We start from the raw sequence: 19502 nt of genomic DNA on the forward strand, positions 1-19502 counted from the left end.
ATGCGTTCCTCATAGTCTCGCTTGGCCTCCCGTATCACCTTCTTACATTTCTTTTGCCACAGTTTATGTTCCTTTTTATTCTCCTCATTAGGGCAAGACTTCCATTTACGGAAGGAAGCTTCCTTGCCCTTCACAGCCTCTCTAACTTGGCCGGTTAGCCATGCAGGCACCCTCCTGGATTTAGTGGAACCCTTCTTTCTTTGCGGTATACACCTCTGCTGGCTGCACTAGCAGAAGGACGCATGCTGGCCTGCTCCCACCGGATCCAACCCTGGACCTGGTAAGTAAATGTCAGCCTTGGAAGTCTTTAGGTGGTACAGATCCAAGTAGCCCCAGAGGGATAGCTGCCCCACAACATGGAGTAAGAGGAATGAATTCCCCTTACTCCAAGTTGCACTGCAACCCAGCCCAGTCCAGCCCAGCCCTGCTCTGGATGCTGCGCAGACCAGCCAGCTTGACCGCACCAGGGCTTATTAGGATTGTGCTATGGAACTCTTAAACATAGCCATTTAAAGTAACATGCAGTTTGACCCACTGTGATCAGTGTAGGACTGAGGGCGAAACTGGGTGGGAAGGGGGGAGGAGGGAAAGAAGTGATTTGGTGCGCACAAGATCCTATCCCCTCCTTTTCAAAGCTGCTCAGCCCTTTGCTCTCCTTGAACATATGCCACCAAAATGACTTATGCCCTAGGAGATTCATATATGGCCCTAGTGCAGGCCAGGAGAGAAGTATGGATGTTTTATGTTTAAGCCCTCAGTTTGCCCACCCTCACCACTGGATGCAGCATGTGCTTTTTTTGTGAAGCTATATTGGCATGGATCATGGGGTATAGAAGCCCAAGTTTGTCTTAGTCAGGACATGGCACCGTTGATACAGTAACCAAAGCCATCCTTATGCTGTTAGTAACGCAACCTGGTTGCTGTGAATCAGTGTCTTTGTTGCAGTAAGCAAGCAGCCAAAATCGCACTGTATCTGCGGCCCAAGGCCAGGCAACACACTCCCGGGAATGAAGATGACACACGGCAGATGTCCACCACCAGATGTCCTTTACTATGTACAATATATTTACAGATCCAAGCAGACTTGCAAAGCAAACAGTTCTGATAGTACACAAATCACGATCCTCACCGACGTAGCTTCCCGCACACAATCCACTCTGCATCTCCCACAACGCAGCTTGCTCAGGCTGCAATATATACTGGTGTTAACCAATCAGGGCAAGCTACTGTCTGGTGATGTGCTGAGTCACCATCGGGTGATACATGGGGTGACACACCAGGTGACAGTATCTGGTGACCTGGTCTTGCATCAGCCACTCCCATGATGCTATGCTTTGCTGTCAGGCCTAGACATCAGGGCCTTGTTCTATCCAGCCTGCAAATTCCCAGCAGGCCTGGGGCTGATACCACAACAGTCTTTGTATCTGGTTTGGTGTGTGCTGGCCTTCCCCCAGTGATTTGTGCTTGCATTGTCATTAATAAATATATTTATATGTCACTTTTCAGCAAAAAAGCAGTTTACATAGAAATAGACAAATAAATGAAGAGATGATTCCCTGTTCTCAAGAAGCTCAAAATCTAGAAAGAAACACAAAGGGGATGGCAGCAACAGCCTCTGGGGGATATACAGTGCTGGGTTGAACAGAGATCTTTGCTCTATACTTGTCACAGTAGATGTTTAAAATGTGGCAACTGTCAACATTCACACACTGCGATTCTAGACGAGTGTTGCATTGTTGGAAAATCCAGGGGTACATTAGGAAATGTTAAGTCTCCTAAATGTGATTGTCAGCATTTAGTTGCGTATAACCAAAATGCAGGGAAACACATCTCTGTGTAGAATTCTGGAACTGTCAGCATTCACCAAACTTTTGACAATTATTGGAATGTGAACAAGATTCTTGTCGAAAATTTCTGTAAGCAAATACTTTTATATTTAAATTTCTGGCATACTCTAATTCCTTGATTGTCAAACTCCTCAGGTGTTTGAGACCAGAGGTAAGTGTGTGCAGGGGGAGGGGCTAAGGCAGTGATGCTATCACCAAATAGGAGGGGTTTTACGTACCTGCAGCCAATGTTCAAGTCCTGGATGTTTGGGATTGGATGTTAGATGTTTGGAGGCACAGCCTGGGGAGCCCTCCGCAGGGCTCCCTGAACCTCCAAACATCTAAAAATAACAAAAAAAACTGGCACTTCCAATTTTGCAACAAAAACTGGGTGTGCTTGTTTTTTATTTTTAGATGTTTAGAGGCTCAAGACTCCAGTGCTGGTTGCAGGTATGTTGAAAACATAACAAAACCTTTAAATCCCAGGCAGCAATGAGATCCTGGAAGTCACATCGATGCCTTTCCTCTTCTTCTGCCCCTTAAGGGGGCAGAGACAGTGCTTCTCAGGCTGGGGCATCACAATGCCCCATTTTGAGATCCACAGCTCTAATCCTAAAGATATAGAACAGGTTATTATGATACCTAAAACAGCTGGAAAAAGGAATTCAGACCCCTCAAGAGGACTCCATTGTGTTTTTAAATGTAGATAGAGGTTTACCATGCATGGTGACTGCTCCAATCAGATAAGTGGAGGGACCCAGTCGCTTTGTACGTCTGTGTACACCTATCTGGTCTCTCCAATGGAGTGAATAGATACAAAACACATAGATGAACAGGCCTTGCTGAGGGAGAGTCAGCATGGCTTCTGTAAGGGTAAGTCTTGCCTCACAAACCTTATAGAATTCTTTGAAAAGGTCAACAGGCATGTGGATGCGGGAGAACCCGTGGACATTATATATCTGGACTTTCAGAAGGCGTTTGACACGGTCCCTCACCAAAGGCTACTGAAAAAACTCCACAGTCAGGGAATTAGAGGACAGGTCCTCTCGTGGATTGAGAACTGGTTGGAGGCCAGGAAGCAGAGAGTGGGTGTCAATGGGCAATTTTCACAATGGAGAGAGGTGAAAAGCGGTGTGCCCCAAGGATCTGTCCTGGGACCGGTGCTTTTCAACCTCTTCATAAATGACCTGGAGACAGGGTTGAGCAGTGAAGTGGCTAAGTTTGCAGACGACACCAAACTTTTCCGAGTGGTAAAGACCAGAAGTGATTGTGAGGAGCTCCAGAAGGATCTCTCCAGACTGGCAGAATGGGCAGCAAAATGGCAGATGCGCTTCAATGTCAGTAAGTGTAAAGTCATGCACATTGGGGCAAAAAATCAAAACTTTAGATATAGGCTGATGGGTTCTGAGCTGTCTGTGACAGATCAGGAGAGAGATCTTGGGGTGGTGGTGGACAGGTCGATGAAAGTGTCGACCCAATGTGCGGCGGCAGTGAAGAAGGCCAATTCTATGCTTGGGATCATTAGGAAGGGTATTGAGAACAAAACGGCTAATATTATAATGCCGTTGTACAAATCGATGGTAAGGCCACACCTGGAGTATTGTGTCCAGTTCTGGTCGCCGCATCTCAAAAAAGACATAGTGGAAATGGAAAAGGTGCAAAAGAGAGCGACTAAGCTGATTACGGGGCTGGGGCACCTTCCTTATGAGGAAAGGCTACGGCGTTTGGGCCTCTTCAGCCTAGAAAAGAGACGCTTGAGGGGGGACATGATTGAGACATACAAAATTATGCAGGGGATGGACAGAGTAGATAGGGAGATGCTCTTTACACTCTCACATAATACCAGAACCAGGGGACATCCACTAAAATTGAGTGTTGGGCGGATTAGGACAGACAAAAGAAAATATTTCTTTACTCAGCGTGTGGTCAGTCTGTGGAACTCCTTGCCACAGGATGTGGTGCTGGCGTCTAGCCTAGACGCCTTTAAAAGGGGATTGGACGAGTTTCTGGAGGAAAAATCCATTATGGGGTACAAGCCATGATGTGTATGCGCAACCTCCTGATTTTAGGAATGGGTTAAGTCAGAATGCCAGATGTAGGGGAGAGCACCAGGACGAGGTCTCTTGTTATCTGGTGTGCTCCCTGGGGCATTTGGTGGGCCGCTGTGAGATACAGGAAGCTGGACTAGATGGGCCTATGGCCTGATCCAGTGGGGCTGTTCTTATGTTCTTATGAATGGAAAACACATAGAAGAGTCATTCATGTATTGGCTAATCTACACTTGGTTAGCACAATCCAACACATCTCCCCCAGCACCAATGCAGCTGCCCCAGAGTGATACATGCTGCAACCCGCAGAGGAGATTTAAGCTGTGGAGGCCTCCTCAAGGTAAGGGAAAATTGGCAAGCCTTCATTCCCTACTGGGTCTACTTGGACCTGTGCTAGTGATTTTGCTGGCACAAGTCCAAGTGGATCTGAGTCAGTGGATCAAGGCGAGAAAGGGGACAGGATATTCATGGAGCTACTGCAGCCAATACCACCCCCTTCCCAGCTCCAACACACACACACACCCTGCCCAGGTCTCTGCCTCATTCTTCCCCACTCCTCCCTGTTCTACCCACCTCCTGCACTGTCTTACTAGTGCTAGGGCTACTCTGAAAGTCAATGGCATGTGGCTGCTTGCCACTTGTAGTGGCAGCCCAGCTGTGTGGAATGCTGGATTGCACTTTGGGCCACTGTAAAGCACAGTGTGCTGCTTGAACACGTGTTCTGGTGGTGCCGTGGCTCAGTAGGATTGGGTCTGAGGGGATGGAATAGAAGGATCAAAGCAAAGTGGCTGAAAACAGTGTTCAAGGTGTGCAGAAGGAAAACTCGGCAAATTGCAGCAAAATTTAAAATCCTACCTGAAAAACATATAAATGGACCCATTCTATCCATACTGTTCTGAAAGGCTCTTCTGCCTACCAAACAAAAACCCCTCTTCTTGCTCAATTGCCTGAAGGTGGCATGCAAACTTTTAATCCAACCATGTTTCCCCTTTCTAACTCAATTTCCTTTGCAATCGGTATCATAAAATCTATTTTTTAAAAGTTTGAAAACAATTTATAATAATAGTAATAGATAAAAAAGTAATTATTCAGTCACTCATCTATAAGCAATTGCAACCACACTTAATATGGTGTTCAGGGTCTTTTGTTGTTTATCTTTCAGAAAGCAATTAGCTGTTGATTCAGGTAGAATCATCAGTGTTCAGCTCTTCTGAAAACCAGTCAACACAGGAAGCTTTACTCTGTACAAACTATGTTGTGGCTTGCATGGGAATACTCAAAGTTTTATGAGAGGAAAGCTTTGAAGGCTACTGGTCAAGGGGGAAATCAGATCTGCAGAAAATTAGCACTTCAAAATGATTTATGAAATGTCAAAAGAATTGAGTTGATCTCAAATTTGTGCAGCGTCATCTCTGGCATGTACTGGAATAATAGAGGCTGAGAGGCAGATGCCATCAGTTTCCAATAAAAAAAATCATTTGGATTTATTACAGGCTAACAGCTCTGTGACAAACTTTCACCTACGAGAGGGAGAGGGTGAGAGGGAGCTTAAGAGGGCGAGAGGGAGAAAGTGAGACGAATCGAGAGAGGGAAGCAGAAAGCTCACTGTGACCTAGTTTGAAGTTCGCTCTTTAGGAGCGGAGTATTGACTACAGCAGAGACACTTGTGAGAAGCAGCAACAGGAAGGAAACAAAAAGGCAGGAGCTTTCAGCAGCAACAGGTGAGTTCCCAATGCCTGAAACTTATGAGCAACTTGGGGTAGATTGCTCTTACAGAATGGAGGCATCTTTTAGCTGGACTGTTCATGGTACTGTTCTTTTGACAGCTGGATAACCAAGAAATGATGGTACTTGAAGCATTAGAAGGGAAAACTGCATGCATGGATTCCAGGCTAGTCTCTTTAAAGCTTCTGAGCCTACAGGAGGGCTCTGAAGTGGTCTGGCATGGGAGGTGAAGGAGGTCCTTTCTGGTTGGTTACTTAGCATTATTTTGAATGTATTTCTGGGATGGGTTTGGGAGAGCTCTGATGTCACGTCAGAGTCTTTCTTTCTTGGGGTACTTATTAAAAGGGGGGTGTTTTGGAGAAGAACAAACCACTGAAGTAATAGCGTGTGTGTTCCAGTGGGCTGGATTTCTCTGACACTTCTTTGCCCTTATCAAATGTTGGCTCTTTGTAGCTGAGGCTGTAAAATCAGCAAAGATGCCACATGGAAAAGATTGAAAATGGAATTTAGTCCCAAAACACAAGATAAAATGGAGGGTTTTTGCCCTACATGGAATCGAATCCTGATGTGGATGCCTAATGAGTTAAGAGTGAAAAGCAGTAAAATGGAGATTGTTCAAAAAACAAAAATAGTTGCTTTCAGAGATGTCCATATGCTCTGTGGCTGTATTCCTATGCACTGTCTGTACACTTCCATTGAATTCAGTATAACAGCAAACCATGATTGAATGTTCAAACTAGATTGGCAACAGTATTTCTAAGTCACGTTCCTCCACCGTTGACATTTCAGAGAATGTGAAAAGCCCTGTTCTCAAAACCAGAATTTCATTGTTATAGTTGACGCAATTATCTTGTTAACGTTATGCGCACCAGACAGTATCATGCACAAAAAGTTTAGAACCCCGACTGTTAATTTTAGCTGGAGTGAGAAGCCATGATGAGTCGCCATGACCATATAAGACTATATGGTGCAGTGTCGCAGAACATACTTTCTTTGCCCCACAAGATTCTGGGTGCGTTAAAACACGTTGTCATTAGTATTTCTCTAGAGAAGGGAACAAGACAGCTGCATCTAGCACACATTCTCACTGCCTGTCTTGATGATGGGAACAAGTTACATTTCTATCTCCTTTCTTCAGTATTGGGGAGGAGTAATCAGACTTGGTGCCTGATGGCAGAGGTTACCTTATGCAGGAACAAACAGAGTATGGAAGTCCTAAGAGCAGAGCATTTAGGGAAGGGGTGTGTGTCAGATTTAAAAGCAAATCACGCCTCATCTAAATCACAAGCCAAGTTGACAAATAGCACGGGCGCAGCCATTTAAATCAGCTTTAATTGAGGGAATAGCAGAGATTCTATGCGTCACAGGGAAGGAAGGAGCTAATTTATAGCTTGGAATTTGTATGTTGCTGCATTCTGTGTTTATGAGGTTAAGATTTTAATCCTTGCCTCCTGATGACCAGCAGACAGACACGCACACTTACTACTTACGCTGTGCATGGATCGCCAGAATGACAACCATTGCTGAGGTAAAGGAACTCCTGGGGCAAGAGGCATGCTAAAATTTTAGAACGCTTGAAACATGCAACTGACATATAAAGTGCAAGTTGACCACCTGTTCTTAGAAGGGTTCTGGGACTCCAGTATATTCTATTAGAGTAGAAAATATCCCGTCACTGTAATTTAGAAACTAAATGTGAAGGCTTAATTATTTTGAGCAGCTGTAGGCTGCAAATTTGTCAGCTGTAGGCTGCAAACTGCATCTGCAAACTTCTTTTCTTCAAGAGTGAACGACATATAGAATAAATGGGTGTGAACTTGATCCATGGGGGTTCACATGATCTATGGTAATTACTAGAGAAAACAGGTAAATGTGACATTTTAAATATGTCACATGAAGTACGTATGAAGATTACCTCATACCACAGGTTAGCATTCTAGCCACAAGAGTAATCTCTCCATCCGGATTGCCCACTGCTGCAATTTTCTTCTGAAAACTAGGCAAGGGTGCTTGCAAAGTGTTTGTAAAAAATTCAGAAACTTTTCGCAATCCACCAAAAATTAACTCACAACCCATTGGTGGGTCTCAACCCACAGTTTGGGAAATACTCTGTTAAGGGCTTTCAGTTACTGTCAGCTTTCCTGTGTTTTTGCTGGCGGATCAGAATGTCTTCCCATGTGCAGTTCTGAAAAGGTAATGTCCATAACCAGTGACTGCATCATCCCTTCCACAGACTGTCATGAAAGGACACCCATTTGGAAACTGAAAACATTGATGTTAGGGAAAATACTAGTTGTGTTCATACAAACAGTCCCTCATGTGGAAATGAGAGGATATGCTTTTCCAAACAGAAGTGGATGTTTCAGAAGTTGTGCAATTTTAACACCATTTTAAGAAGCTTGTATGGATATATCTTTGTATCAGATAGAAGATATATGTATCTGTATCAGACACATCTTATGTATTTCTGTGGTGCTTTTCTTGCACCATACATCCATGCTTCTTAAAATAAGGAAAAATTCCTGAGAGTATACCTCTGTCATTTAAAAACAACTTGAAATGGGGGTCTCAAATTTTGCAGCCAACTAACTCCACTAACAAAGTATTTTTCCCCTTCATCTCTCTGGGCTAATTTTTATGAAAACTCCCAAGATTGTGTCTGCTGTTTACACTGACTTTTAGATACTAGTGCTGAACATGGAGGTGATTGCACTCGAAACTCATGCACATGCAGAGTTTTGAGTGCATTGGCATTCAGTCCAGTACTAAGAGTCAGTAGGGCACCAAGAACTGTCAGCAGCAGGCTAAAAGTCAAGACTGTATGTGAAGAATTCTGATTTTCTTTTCAGCCTACTTATAATCACTCTCCACTCATACTGCTAATGGCTAGAAGTTAGTGAGCAGTGGCTGCCACACTTGAAGGGGAGCAGGAGTGATTGAGAGAGTAGACCTCAAGTGACAGCATGAATGTAAAACATTACAAGAAAATGTCCATCCATCCATGAAGTTTTTCGGGAAAAATGGTGCTTATTTGAATCTACCCAGCTGTGCAAGGTGTTTATGGTGTGTTAATCACCATCGCTAAATGCAGTGTATAGATTTTTCAGAAAAGCTTTGCAAAACTGACTGTGGGATTCAAACTCTTAAATCCCATTAATGACATCTCATGAATGTTTTTAAATATCTATTTCAACATCTTTATTTTTTATGTCCCAAACTTATTCCCCAAAAGAGCTCTACTTGACTTGGAGCATGGCAGTAGCTATCACTTCTGCCAAAGCACATGCCAACAAGATAGCTGAATCAAAAGGTGGAAGATTCAAGTTCAGGCCATGATCCTGACTTCATATTCCCCTGAGGGAGTGGCAGAGGAGTAGCGGTAACCTGAAGGGCAGCCCAATCCTGAGCTGCCCAGACCTGTGGGACCCGGCGGCTCCACAAAGGGCTCCCACCGGATCCAGAACCTCCCATGCTACCGCAGGAGGCTCCTCAGGAGAAGGGGACATTGTCCTCTTCCCCCGAGTAAGGGAAGCAGTCCTGCAATGGGACTACTCACTTTAGCGGTGACTGGTCGCCACTAAAGTGAAGGCCGTTGTGTAGGGCGAGTAGCCCTGCCCAAGCACCCTGGATCCTGTGGAGCTCGGCTCCATGGACCCACGTCTCCCCTGCCCCCAGGAACACCCCCTACGCCCTCAACCACACCTCCCCCATGCCCCCGACCATGATCCCATTTCCCATTCCACAGCCCGGCGGTCACAGAGACCACCGAGCCACAGAACGCGGGCGCCCGCTGTGTGCTGGCTCAGTGCCGGCCGGAGCTGAGCCAGCTCCGGCGGGAGCCCAGCAGTAAGCCCCACAAACGTGCCTTATGGCACGTTTGTGACTGTGGTCTGCGCCGCAGAGGCGTGGCGCGGACCACAGGATTGGGCTCTGAATGATCATCAGTCATGAGTTCAAGCAGTGCCTAAACAGCTTGAGAAATTGGGACCTTGTTATTTCTTGACAACCAAATGCCTTGAGCACAGTGATGAACTCAATACATTCCTCTTGAAGTCTGGGGCAGAGAAAATGGAGGATGCAGAAAGTTTTACCACCACCTCCAGCGTACCATTAAATCTAATCTTGAGATGATGGAAGAGATGGGACACACTTGACGGTAGGCACTGATCCTTTTTCACTGACTGTGGCAGAAGGGATATTTGGTCACATATAAGAAATGCGCTGAAATCCATGGCTGTTACTAAATGAGAATGGCACCATTCTGATATTTCATTGCTTTTCAGTGTCACACAACAGTAAATGGCATTTGGTGGGGAGGGGTAAGATGAGCGGTGAAATGGAAGAAGGTCAGGATCTAGGAGACTTTGGCTTTCTCACAAATGGTTTTAAGTTCGCAGACCATCCATAAAAGGGTGCTGGTTTCATTTTGAGCCTCAAGGCCGAAAATGGATGCGGGAGTAGAAGAATCCTGTTTTCTAGTGCATTATGTGAACCATTGTTGAAAGGGAAAAATCTAAGGACTTTTCCAGATGGTTATTCTTCCATGAATGCAATGACCCTGAAGCCACCTGCAGTAATATCCCCATTTCCACATAATACAAGGAGATTGGGGCTAGTCTTCCAGCTTGAAGGTCACATGGTCTGGGTGAGAAAGATTTTTAAAATAATTCTAGGAAACAGTATATTCCATCCATGCAAAGGGTGAGCAAATGTCCGCCAACAAAAGGAAACCAGAAAAAGCAAGCAACCAAAGGAAACTAGCAAACGCACTGGGGGAATGGGAAATTCAGAATGGTATGGGTGCATGCAAGGGACTTGCAACATAGTCCATTCCATGATAATGGTGTGATACAATAGGTGCCTGTTGCTTGAACCAAGTGTAACAGGATGGTTATCAGGGATAGTAGTAATCACTGTTTTCTGAAAACGTCTATTGGAGAGTTCATTCTTGGTTACTAGTGGTTTGCATTGCAATTTTTTTTTTAAATCTCAGTGAGTGAGAAAACAGTGAAGGGGGAAAGATCAACTCTCCCCTCCAGTATCACTGTTCCAGTCAATATTGGAGTATCCCAGTCTGCTGTGCCTGCTTTAAAATAAAAATAAAAATGTTGGAAGAGCTAATCACACATCTTTCACATCACATGTAACTGGTTCTTGAACAGAAGGTATTGAAAAGCTATTGCTTGTATAAATCAGATCCAAACTACTCACATCACTAAAAGTTTAACTGTGCTTCCACTTAAAAAAAAATAATAGCATGGGGATCTATTTTAGATCAGGGAGTTGATGGGTGCGATTTCCTACAGTATTCCTGAGGAAACCCCTCTCTGTAAAGTAAAAGTTGCTATTTGCCCCGAGATGGACACAGTTATTACCTGCATCCCCATCCCCAGCCATGGCTTCTACTTAATTTTTTTTTTTAAGTCGACCGATGCTTTGGCATCACAAGTAATTTGGTTCCCAGTCATGGCTTCTACTGAACATTACTGTGTTGCTATAATTTGCTAAAATATCCTTACTGTAAAGCAAATGCAGGCCACAATATTCACAACCAGGCTGCCAATATTCACAGGGAATAACAATTGGCCTCTGGTAACTGGACAAAAAGACCTCTATCTTAAGTGGTGGCCTCTTACATTTAGCAGGAGAAGAGCAACTGTCTTGATTCACTTCAGCGTAGCACCTTATCCAATGGCTGATTCCTGGGGTCTCTTTTGCACCTTTTTAAAAGCATGTGAATCCTTTTGGGTCAGAGAGTCATTCCTTCATTGACTTTGCTATATGGTATTTTGTGAACTTTGTTTGAAAAGTGATATTAATAATATAATAGTAATGAACAATGAGAAGACAGTGTTTAGTAAAAACAGATTTGAGCAAAGTGGTTATAGCAGTGGCTTCTAGAGTTTGCAGGAAAGCAGTGGAAGCAAGGTTTCACTCTTTTCATTTGATCCAGTGGAATTGGACTGCAATTTATACATGCTTATGTGCAAGTAAATCTCATTGGACTTTCCATGTATAATAAATATATATATATAAGATCAAGCTGCAACTATGGTTGATTTGTTGACTAATTTAAGGTGTCTGAGGCCTAAAGACCAGAAACAGTAGAATTTTTTCCTTTGAAAACGGTTTCAGTAATAATCACTTCTTGTTACTATCCATAATTTTTTTTCTGTTTTGTAAATAGAGAAGCAATTGGAGGGAAGCATAATTGAACATATCTGGAAGCTTACTGGATCTTGAGAAAGGAATTATAATTATTTCTGGATTTTCTTTTTCCATTTTGCATTTAATAAATTTAAGTAGGAGCCGTAACATTTTAAATGGAATGAACTAGTTGAGAGTCCAGACACAAATGCTGTCTACACCTTTGCATAATATACACAAACCAAGCAACTCATGTGCTATACTGCAATAAGGGTTTGTCAGGTTCTGTTTCTGCAAAGCTTTGCCTTGAATCCATCAGGGTGAATCAAGAACTGATGGTAATGGTTAACTAGGCTAAGCATATGAACATACACAATCATTTCTGCTAGGCCTAAGTAAGACACAATTTAGAAATGTACCTGCTTTTTTCTTGCCATTCAAAAGCTGTGAAAACAATGATAAACTAAGTTGTGACTTTTGAAATCTAGAGAAGATAAAGGGAATTCCAAAAGTACTGCTAAATTTAATCCTGAGATAATGGGGGAGAAGAGATGCTCTCTGTGGTAGTTGCTTTCCCTGATCCTTTTTCACTGACTGTGGCAAAAGGTGTTTTGCCATATGAAATACATGAGCTGAAATTAACGACAATTGTGAAATGCGAATGGTTTCATTCAGATATTTTATTACTTTACTTGCAGTCAAGGTTAATGGATCTTGGAACTGGTAGTTGATCCTGGATAAGGGGACAATAGTCCCCTACCCCTGGGGAGACCCCTGGCAGCCTCTGCAGGCTGCTGGATACAACGGCTGCCATTTTGGAGACCAAACAGCCCCTGTTGCACCCAGTGGCCCAGCCAACGATAGGATTGGGCTGTTACGTCCTCTTGATTTACAGCCTAATCCTGAGCTGCCCAGCATGCAGGGCTGCAGCGGCATCAAAAATGGCTGCTGCTGCATTCAGTGTAACCCAAGCAGCCATCGCCAACTCCTTGGGAGAAGGGGTGTTTCGTCCCCTTCCCCCAGGTAAAGCAAGAAGCCCTGCAACGGGGTTACTTGATTCTATGACCCAAAGGTGGCCTAGAATTTAGAGCCTCCATGTCGTGCAGACAGCCCAACATGGAGGCTCAGGATCTGGTGGAGCAAAGTTCCACCGGTCCCACCTCTCTCCTGTTCCGCTCCCTCCCCCCAGCATGCCTCCTCCCTGCCCTGTCCACCTCCGCTCACCCCGGAATGCCCCTACCTCCCCCCATGTCCACATCTGCCTCTCTGTTGCCCAGCAGTCTGCACGATCGCTGAGTGGTGGAGCTCCAGGGCTCCACTGGTGCTAGCCCAGTGCCGGCCAACACTGGGCTAACACCAGTGCTCCACCGGTGCAAGGCCTGCAAATGCGCCTTACAGCACATTTGCAACAGTGTGGGCTGGCAGTAAACTGGTGTGCATGCATTAGGATTGGGCCCTTAGTCATTATCTCATTTCAGTGATAATTAAATCTGGTTTACAGATGGTATGAAGAATTATTCAAACACTTTTGAAACTTGTGCTCTGAATCAATTTACTTTGAGAAATATGACATGATGAAGGCTGTTACAGCACAGTGTTTTGAAAGTAGCAAGATACCAGTAAAATGACAGATAGTGCATACTTAGAAAGAGGACTTGTAAAAAGAGCTCTAGTGCATCATGGTACATGGAGGACATTTTTATCTCTCTGTTGGTCAGTGAGAGCTGGGTCATTACCAAAATGGTATTCCCAAGTGGGAATGGCAGGGATTTACTTTACTTTACAGAATGAATGCTCTTACATAGGGGAAAGAGTGTGTTTGGATACAGTAGCAATTCCAGCAATGGGCAGTCCAATCCTAACCTGACCGCTGCTGCTGTGATATAGTCACAAGAAAACAGCTGCCGCTGTATCCTGCATGGGCAGGAAAGTAACTGGAGGTCGCCTCAAAAGAACATTTGTCAAGCTGCGGCAACCGTTTAACCCCTGCTAATTGGGTAAGAGGCACTTTTTCAAGTGGGTGCTCCTTCTTTTAGCAGGGGGAGAGTAACTGGCCCACCTTACCCCAGCACTGTCTGTTCTAGTGGCTGTCTGCTGGTATTCATTTGCATCTTTTTAGATTGTGAGCCCTTTTGGGACAGGGAGCCATTTAGTTATTTGATTTTTCTCTGTAAACCGCTTTGTGAACTTTTAGTTGAAAAGCGGTATATAAATACTGTTAATAATAATTTGGGTCTACTCAGATTTGTGCCAGCTCAATCACTTGCACAGAGCTGAGCAGCCCCATGTAAGAATTCAGGGATAGGCTCCAGCAGCAGCCTCTGGATACCAGATATATTTGGTCACCTAATACACTGTGTTTTTTTAAACTTTGAGAATCAATATCAGTTCTTTATAAGATAGAATTTTAAAATTTATTTCAGTGAGGTTTGACATATAGGACAAACTATATCAGTGACATCAGAAGTTTGCACAAATGTCTTGCATGCAGCCCAACTAGTGAATTCGGTACTGTGAGGATTTTCTCATGATCAAACAAACCATTTTCTGATACCGAACTGTCTCTCTAGTACCACCTACTGGCTTTTTTCCTTAACTGCAGCAACATTTCCTCTCAAAGATGAGCAGAAACTGCAATGGCTAAATAAAAGACTATTCTCTATCATACTTTGGCCCCCTACTGTTCCAGCAGCGCCTTTGTGGCTGCCGCAAAAGGTAACGTGCCATTTTGTGCAGCTGGGCTGCTGATGCAGGGCCCAGTCCTATCCAATTTTCCAGTGCTGGTGCAACTGTGCCAATGGGGCATGCACTGCATCTTGTGGTGGGGCAGCAGTCACAGAGGCCTCCTTAAGGTATGGGAACAGGAATAGGATTGGGCCTGCAGGTGGCGAGATACCAGCACAGCCAGTAAATCAGTGCAGGGTGTAGGAGGGAGGGGGAAGTGGGAGGAATGGGGAAGGAGGGGGAGGAACAGGGTGGAGACCAGGGCTGGGAAAGAGGGGCAGATTGGGTCTAGGAAGGGGGCAGTATCAGTGGTGGCAGCACCACTGATATCCTATCTCTCCTCCTGGCCTCAATTTGCTTTCCTGGGTCCCATCAGATTTGCACCAGCTAAATTGCTAGTGCAGATTCAAGTAGATTTGGTGGAGCAGCAAGGGTTTACACTCAGGCAAGGGAACAAATGTTCCCTCACCGAGAGGGCACCTCCAGGACCAGGATGTACCATGTGCGCTGGTGGTGCATCTGCAAGGGAAGGGAGTGTCAATAGTATTAGGCAGTTTATTAATTATTTTTTTCTGCTTCTGCTGAAGTATATCATGAGTTACTGCTAATGAGTTTTTCAGTTAGTTACATTGCTGGCTTCAGATTTTGGGAGGCCTTTAGCCAAGATGCCCTCAATGTGATCCTGATTGGAAACTCTTGTCATTGTTGCTGCTCTTTCATCAGCCCTAACCCTCTGGCTCCCAAAAGAAAGTAGCTTAGTTGAGGAGTATATTCTTTGCATACAGAAGGTCCCAAGTTCAATTCCCCCTATTTCCAAGTAGGCCACATAATATTTTAATAGAACCCTATCCTTTCTTTTCAGGGGGATTCATCAGATTGTGCTGCTGAATTCCAGCTGTTGAGAGAAGACAATGGCAGGCCGGAAGGGAGGTAAGAAACACAAACAAATGGCAAACAGGAGCTTCAGCTGGATCCTTCTAGAAAGGAGCTACTCTGTTGTACTTACTAAGATAACTTTTCTGTGGGTTGTGGGGGGGCAGAGTGTTCTGCTCCTGGTTCTTGAAAGGGAGAAACTATGTAGTGTACTTTTTACAAGTACTCAGTGTACAATAAATACTTTCTGATAAAGACAGAGATTTTAAAAATTCAAGGAAAAGATGGTCATAGTGTACAAAGACAATCCTCTTGCCACTAGTGAAGCTGTTCTGATGCCATGGAATGTTCATAAATATTCCCAGTATGGGGTCACAGTTAAAGAAGGTTGACAATTAGCACAACTACTGTTTGAAAAGCAGAAAGCTCATTTAGTTTAGAGCAGGGGGTCTCCAAACTATTCAGTATGATAGCCACATCATATATTTTACAGATTTTCACAGACTGAAAAAAAACCAGTTTTATAAATCAGGGATGCCCAAACCCCAGCCCGGGACCACTTGTGGCTCTCAGGGACTCACAATCCAGCCCATGAGGAGCCCCCAGTCTCCAGTGAGACTCTGGCCCTCTGGAGATTTGCTGGAGCCCATGCTGGCCCGATGCAACTGCTCTTAGTGTGAAGGCGACTGTTTGACCTTTCGCGTAAGCTGTGGGACGAGGGCTCCTTCCACTGCTTGCTGTTTCTGTGATGCAGCAGCAGCGGCAAAGGAAAGGCCAGCCTTGCTTTGTGCAAGACTTTTTATAGGCCTTGAGCTATTGCAAGACTTTCATTCATTCATATAAGTTCCATATCTAATATATTCATTGATGTAAATTTATTCAAATTTGAAATGTAAATTAAATCAGCCCCCAACACATTGTCAGAGAGATGATGTAGCCCTCCTGACGAAAAGTTTGGACACCCCTGTTATAAATGAATGAATGAATGCATGCATGCATGAATGAATGAATAAGTTTTACATGGATCCTTGTCAGCATGATATGATTCAGAACACAAGAGAGATGTGACAATGAGCCCTTTTGGGACAGGGAGTCATTTAGTTGTTTGATTTTTCTCTGTAAACTGCTTTGTGAACTTTTAGTTGAAAAGCGGTATATAAATACCAATAATAATAATAATAATAATAATAATAATAATAATAATAATAATAATAATAATTACAAAGAAATGGATTCTGACTGATTCTATTGGGTTCTGCCCAATCTGTTGCAGAGACCTGGTTTGTTAAGATTATGCATGTGCAAAAATTATGCTATTTCTTCATTGCAATCGTTTTACAGCATTGTTGAAAAGTCAACATGTGCAAACCCAATTTGTTTTATCAGCAGGGATGAGATTAATATTGAGTAATTATGGTCTGAGGGTCTTAAAGCATATGGCCCAGGTGATTGAAAATGAGGGTTAGCCAGGCTGACACCACTCTGGCCACATGGAAAGCAGTGCAGCGAACAGAACTGCATGTGTTAACTATTTGACTGCGTGGTTGGGAAAAATATTTTAAGTTGCTGTAGGCCAGATAAAACCTTGTGGTGGGCCAGATGTGAGCCCCCAGGCTGTAATTTGGAGACCCTTGGTTTAGAGAAAACATCACATAGGGCTTAGAGGCAGAAGGGACTGTGTGGTGATAGAGGAAATAGAAAAATAGTAGGAAGGCCTGGGAACTGGATTCAATGGAGCATGTTAAAGGAGATGGGGTTGCAGAGGAGGTTAGCTTTGAATGTCACATATTGTTTCAAATGAACCACCCAGCTCTTGGCCATGTGACTCTTCATAGATGGATGCAATTTTCAACAAACATCACTAGAGTCTTGCAACCACAGTGTGATCGGTTAATGTCTTTGCTTAAAGGACTAATATGACAATCATGTTAAAAAAATCAACATATTAGCAATTGTGGAAAGTTCAGAGCATACCATTTTTATGGTTGGTTGGCAACCTTCAGTCTCGAAAGACTATGGTATAAGCCTACAGCACCCGGTATTCCCAGGCGGTCTCCCATCCAAGTACTAACCAGGCCTGACCCTGCTTAGCTTCCAAGATCAGATGAGATCGGGTATGTGCAGGGTAACAGTAAAATCTAGCTATCTTATGCCTCAATCATATGCCCTGCCAGCCCATAGCATGCAGCACCTCTGACAAAGGATATACTGCATGCTGTGTTGGGAGGGGGAGTGACCAGATGGTATGGGAGAGATAAGTAAAATTCTTTTTTACACATCTCCTCATAGGACACCTGACCTCCAGTGGAACATTTCTGACCTATGCCAGCTATTTAGATCCAAGGAGACTTGGGATGTGTTATTCTGAGAAAATAGGATACTGGTGTGTACCACTACTGTTGAGATCCTCCTCTTCCTGCCCCCAAACCGCCCCCAGCTTGGGCTGCTCCCCCTTGAACCGAACATGATCCTCTCCTTTTCCAACCCCATTGACTTACAGGTGACAACATGAGATGGCCTGATACAGGAGGGCTCGTCTTATGTTTTTATGGAGCTGGCTGCTATTGCCCACACATGACCTCCATCTGTTTGCCATGGCAGGCCCACTGAATGACAGAGCAGCTTTCATGCTGTCATTCCAGGGCATGTTGACAGATCACGAGATCCATCGATTGGGGTGTTAGAAACAGGCAGCCTTGTGGAAATGAACATAATGGAATTTGAACTTAAGATTTAGGGTAATGCATTTTCTCATTCGTGGTCAATATTTATTTCCTTTCAGTGAAAACTGCAAAGAAATCTGCCATCCCTGGGGTGACCATCACACAGTTTGTGGAGGATATACCAAAAGGATGCAGCACTCCTGATTTTGAGCGGAAACCAATTACTTTGACATTACAGGAAGGTGAGACTTTCCTGAAGAAACAGCACCTCACTTCTTCAGGATCTCCAAGCAGCCAAGAGAATAGCACTTGCTTTCACCTATTTCATTCTATTGCTTTCAGAGAGCCATTCATGGTCTAATTTAAAAAACAACAAAAAACTCAGGGTCCAGTCTCATCCAACGTTCCAGCACTGATGCAGCTGCACCAACACGGCGCACGCTGCATGCTGCAGTGGGGCAGTAGTCACAGATGCCTCCTCCAGGTAAAGGTATATTTGTTTCCTTACCTTGGGGCTGCATTGCAGCTGCATTGGCACTGGAAAGTTGGATTGGATTGTTTTCCTATCCGTTTTCCAGGAGATAGATACACTCTATCAACTTTTAGGCACAAGTGCATTCTGCTGGAGTTGTTCTTGCTCACCCTTACAGTGCTCTTGCCCTAACTGCATGTCTCCTGTTAGCTAAAGTAGGAGAAGTATAGAGGTCACCCCACCAGCTAGCAACGAAAGCAGTACCTGTCCAGTGGTTTGTGCTATTTTTTCTAAGGCTCTACTGAATGTTTTAACTGTTTTTCATAGGTAGAGGTGAATTTAACAACACAGGGCAAATGTTCCAAAGGGAAACTCTATTATTTGGTTCCTTTTTTAATTATTTTGGTTTGGCTTCCTAATAAAAGCAAGCAATTCATTTCTTGTTTCTTTTGCAAGGGAAAAATGCTATTTTCCGAGCTGTGGTTAAGGGCGAACCCAAACCGGAGGTATTGTGGAAATCTAATAATAGAGAACTGGATGATCCCCAAAAATACCAAATATCCTTCAATCCCGGCACAAATGAGTTCATCTTGCAGGTGAGGCTTTAACAGTTAGGTAATTGTGTATTTTACAGTCATTCACTGTCTAATCTTCAGTACATGCTGGGGACTGGCAAGTCTTCTGTCACAAAAAAGGATCAGCTTTTAATATCTATGTGATCTTGATAGATGAGGTACTGTAGTTGCTGCTTTAGCTTAAAAATGTTACAAAATTATTGTAATGGGGTTTCCTCTGATTTCATCAACTGCTCAGCAAATGTCTCCTTCAGATTATTCACTGTGAGGAATGAGACCATAAAAGACTTTTCATTGTCACTTGCACAAAAATATTCTGTTCTTGGGGAAAAGAGAATTGGGTAAAATTCATATTATGTTGGAGTAGAATCTACTAGTGTTCACTATTTCTCAATACGCATTTACAGACTGAGGATAAAATCCTATCCAATTTTCCAGTGCCGGTGCAG

The 19502-nt window shown here is 43.9% G+C and overlaps 1 protein-coding gene and 1 pseudogene across 1 annotated transcript in view; one reads left to right on the plus strand and one right to left on the minus strand.

The window, feature by feature from the left end:
* Nucleotides 1-2684: 2684 nt before the first annotated feature.
* The window catches only part of IGFN1 (immunoglobulin like and fibronectin type III domain containing 1), a 51337-nt gene continuing 34519 nt past the window's right edge, over nt 2685-19502 (plus strand). Inside the window, exons 1-5 of the mRNA XM_066624675.1 lie at nt 2685-2699; nt 5510-5595; nt 9345-9445; nt 18126-18248; nt 18935-19074. Coding sequence (XP_066480772.1) covers nt 2685-2699; nt 5510-5595; nt 9345-9445; nt 18126-18248; nt 18935-19074 — 465 coding nt within the window. The remainder of the gene's footprint in view (nt 2700-5509; nt 5596-9344; nt 9446-18125; nt 18249-18934; nt 19075-19502) is intronic.
* Nucleotides 17367-17480, minus strand: LOC136650487 (5S ribosomal RNA; annotated as a pseudogene).

This window comes from Tiliqua scincoides, chromosome 4 (genome assembly GCF_035046505.1).
Source record: "Tiliqua scincoides isolate rTilSci1 chromosome 4, rTilSci1.hap2, whole genome shotgun sequence".
NCBI lineage: Eukaryota > Metazoa > Chordata > Lepidosauria > Squamata > Scincidae > Tiliqua > Tiliqua scincoides.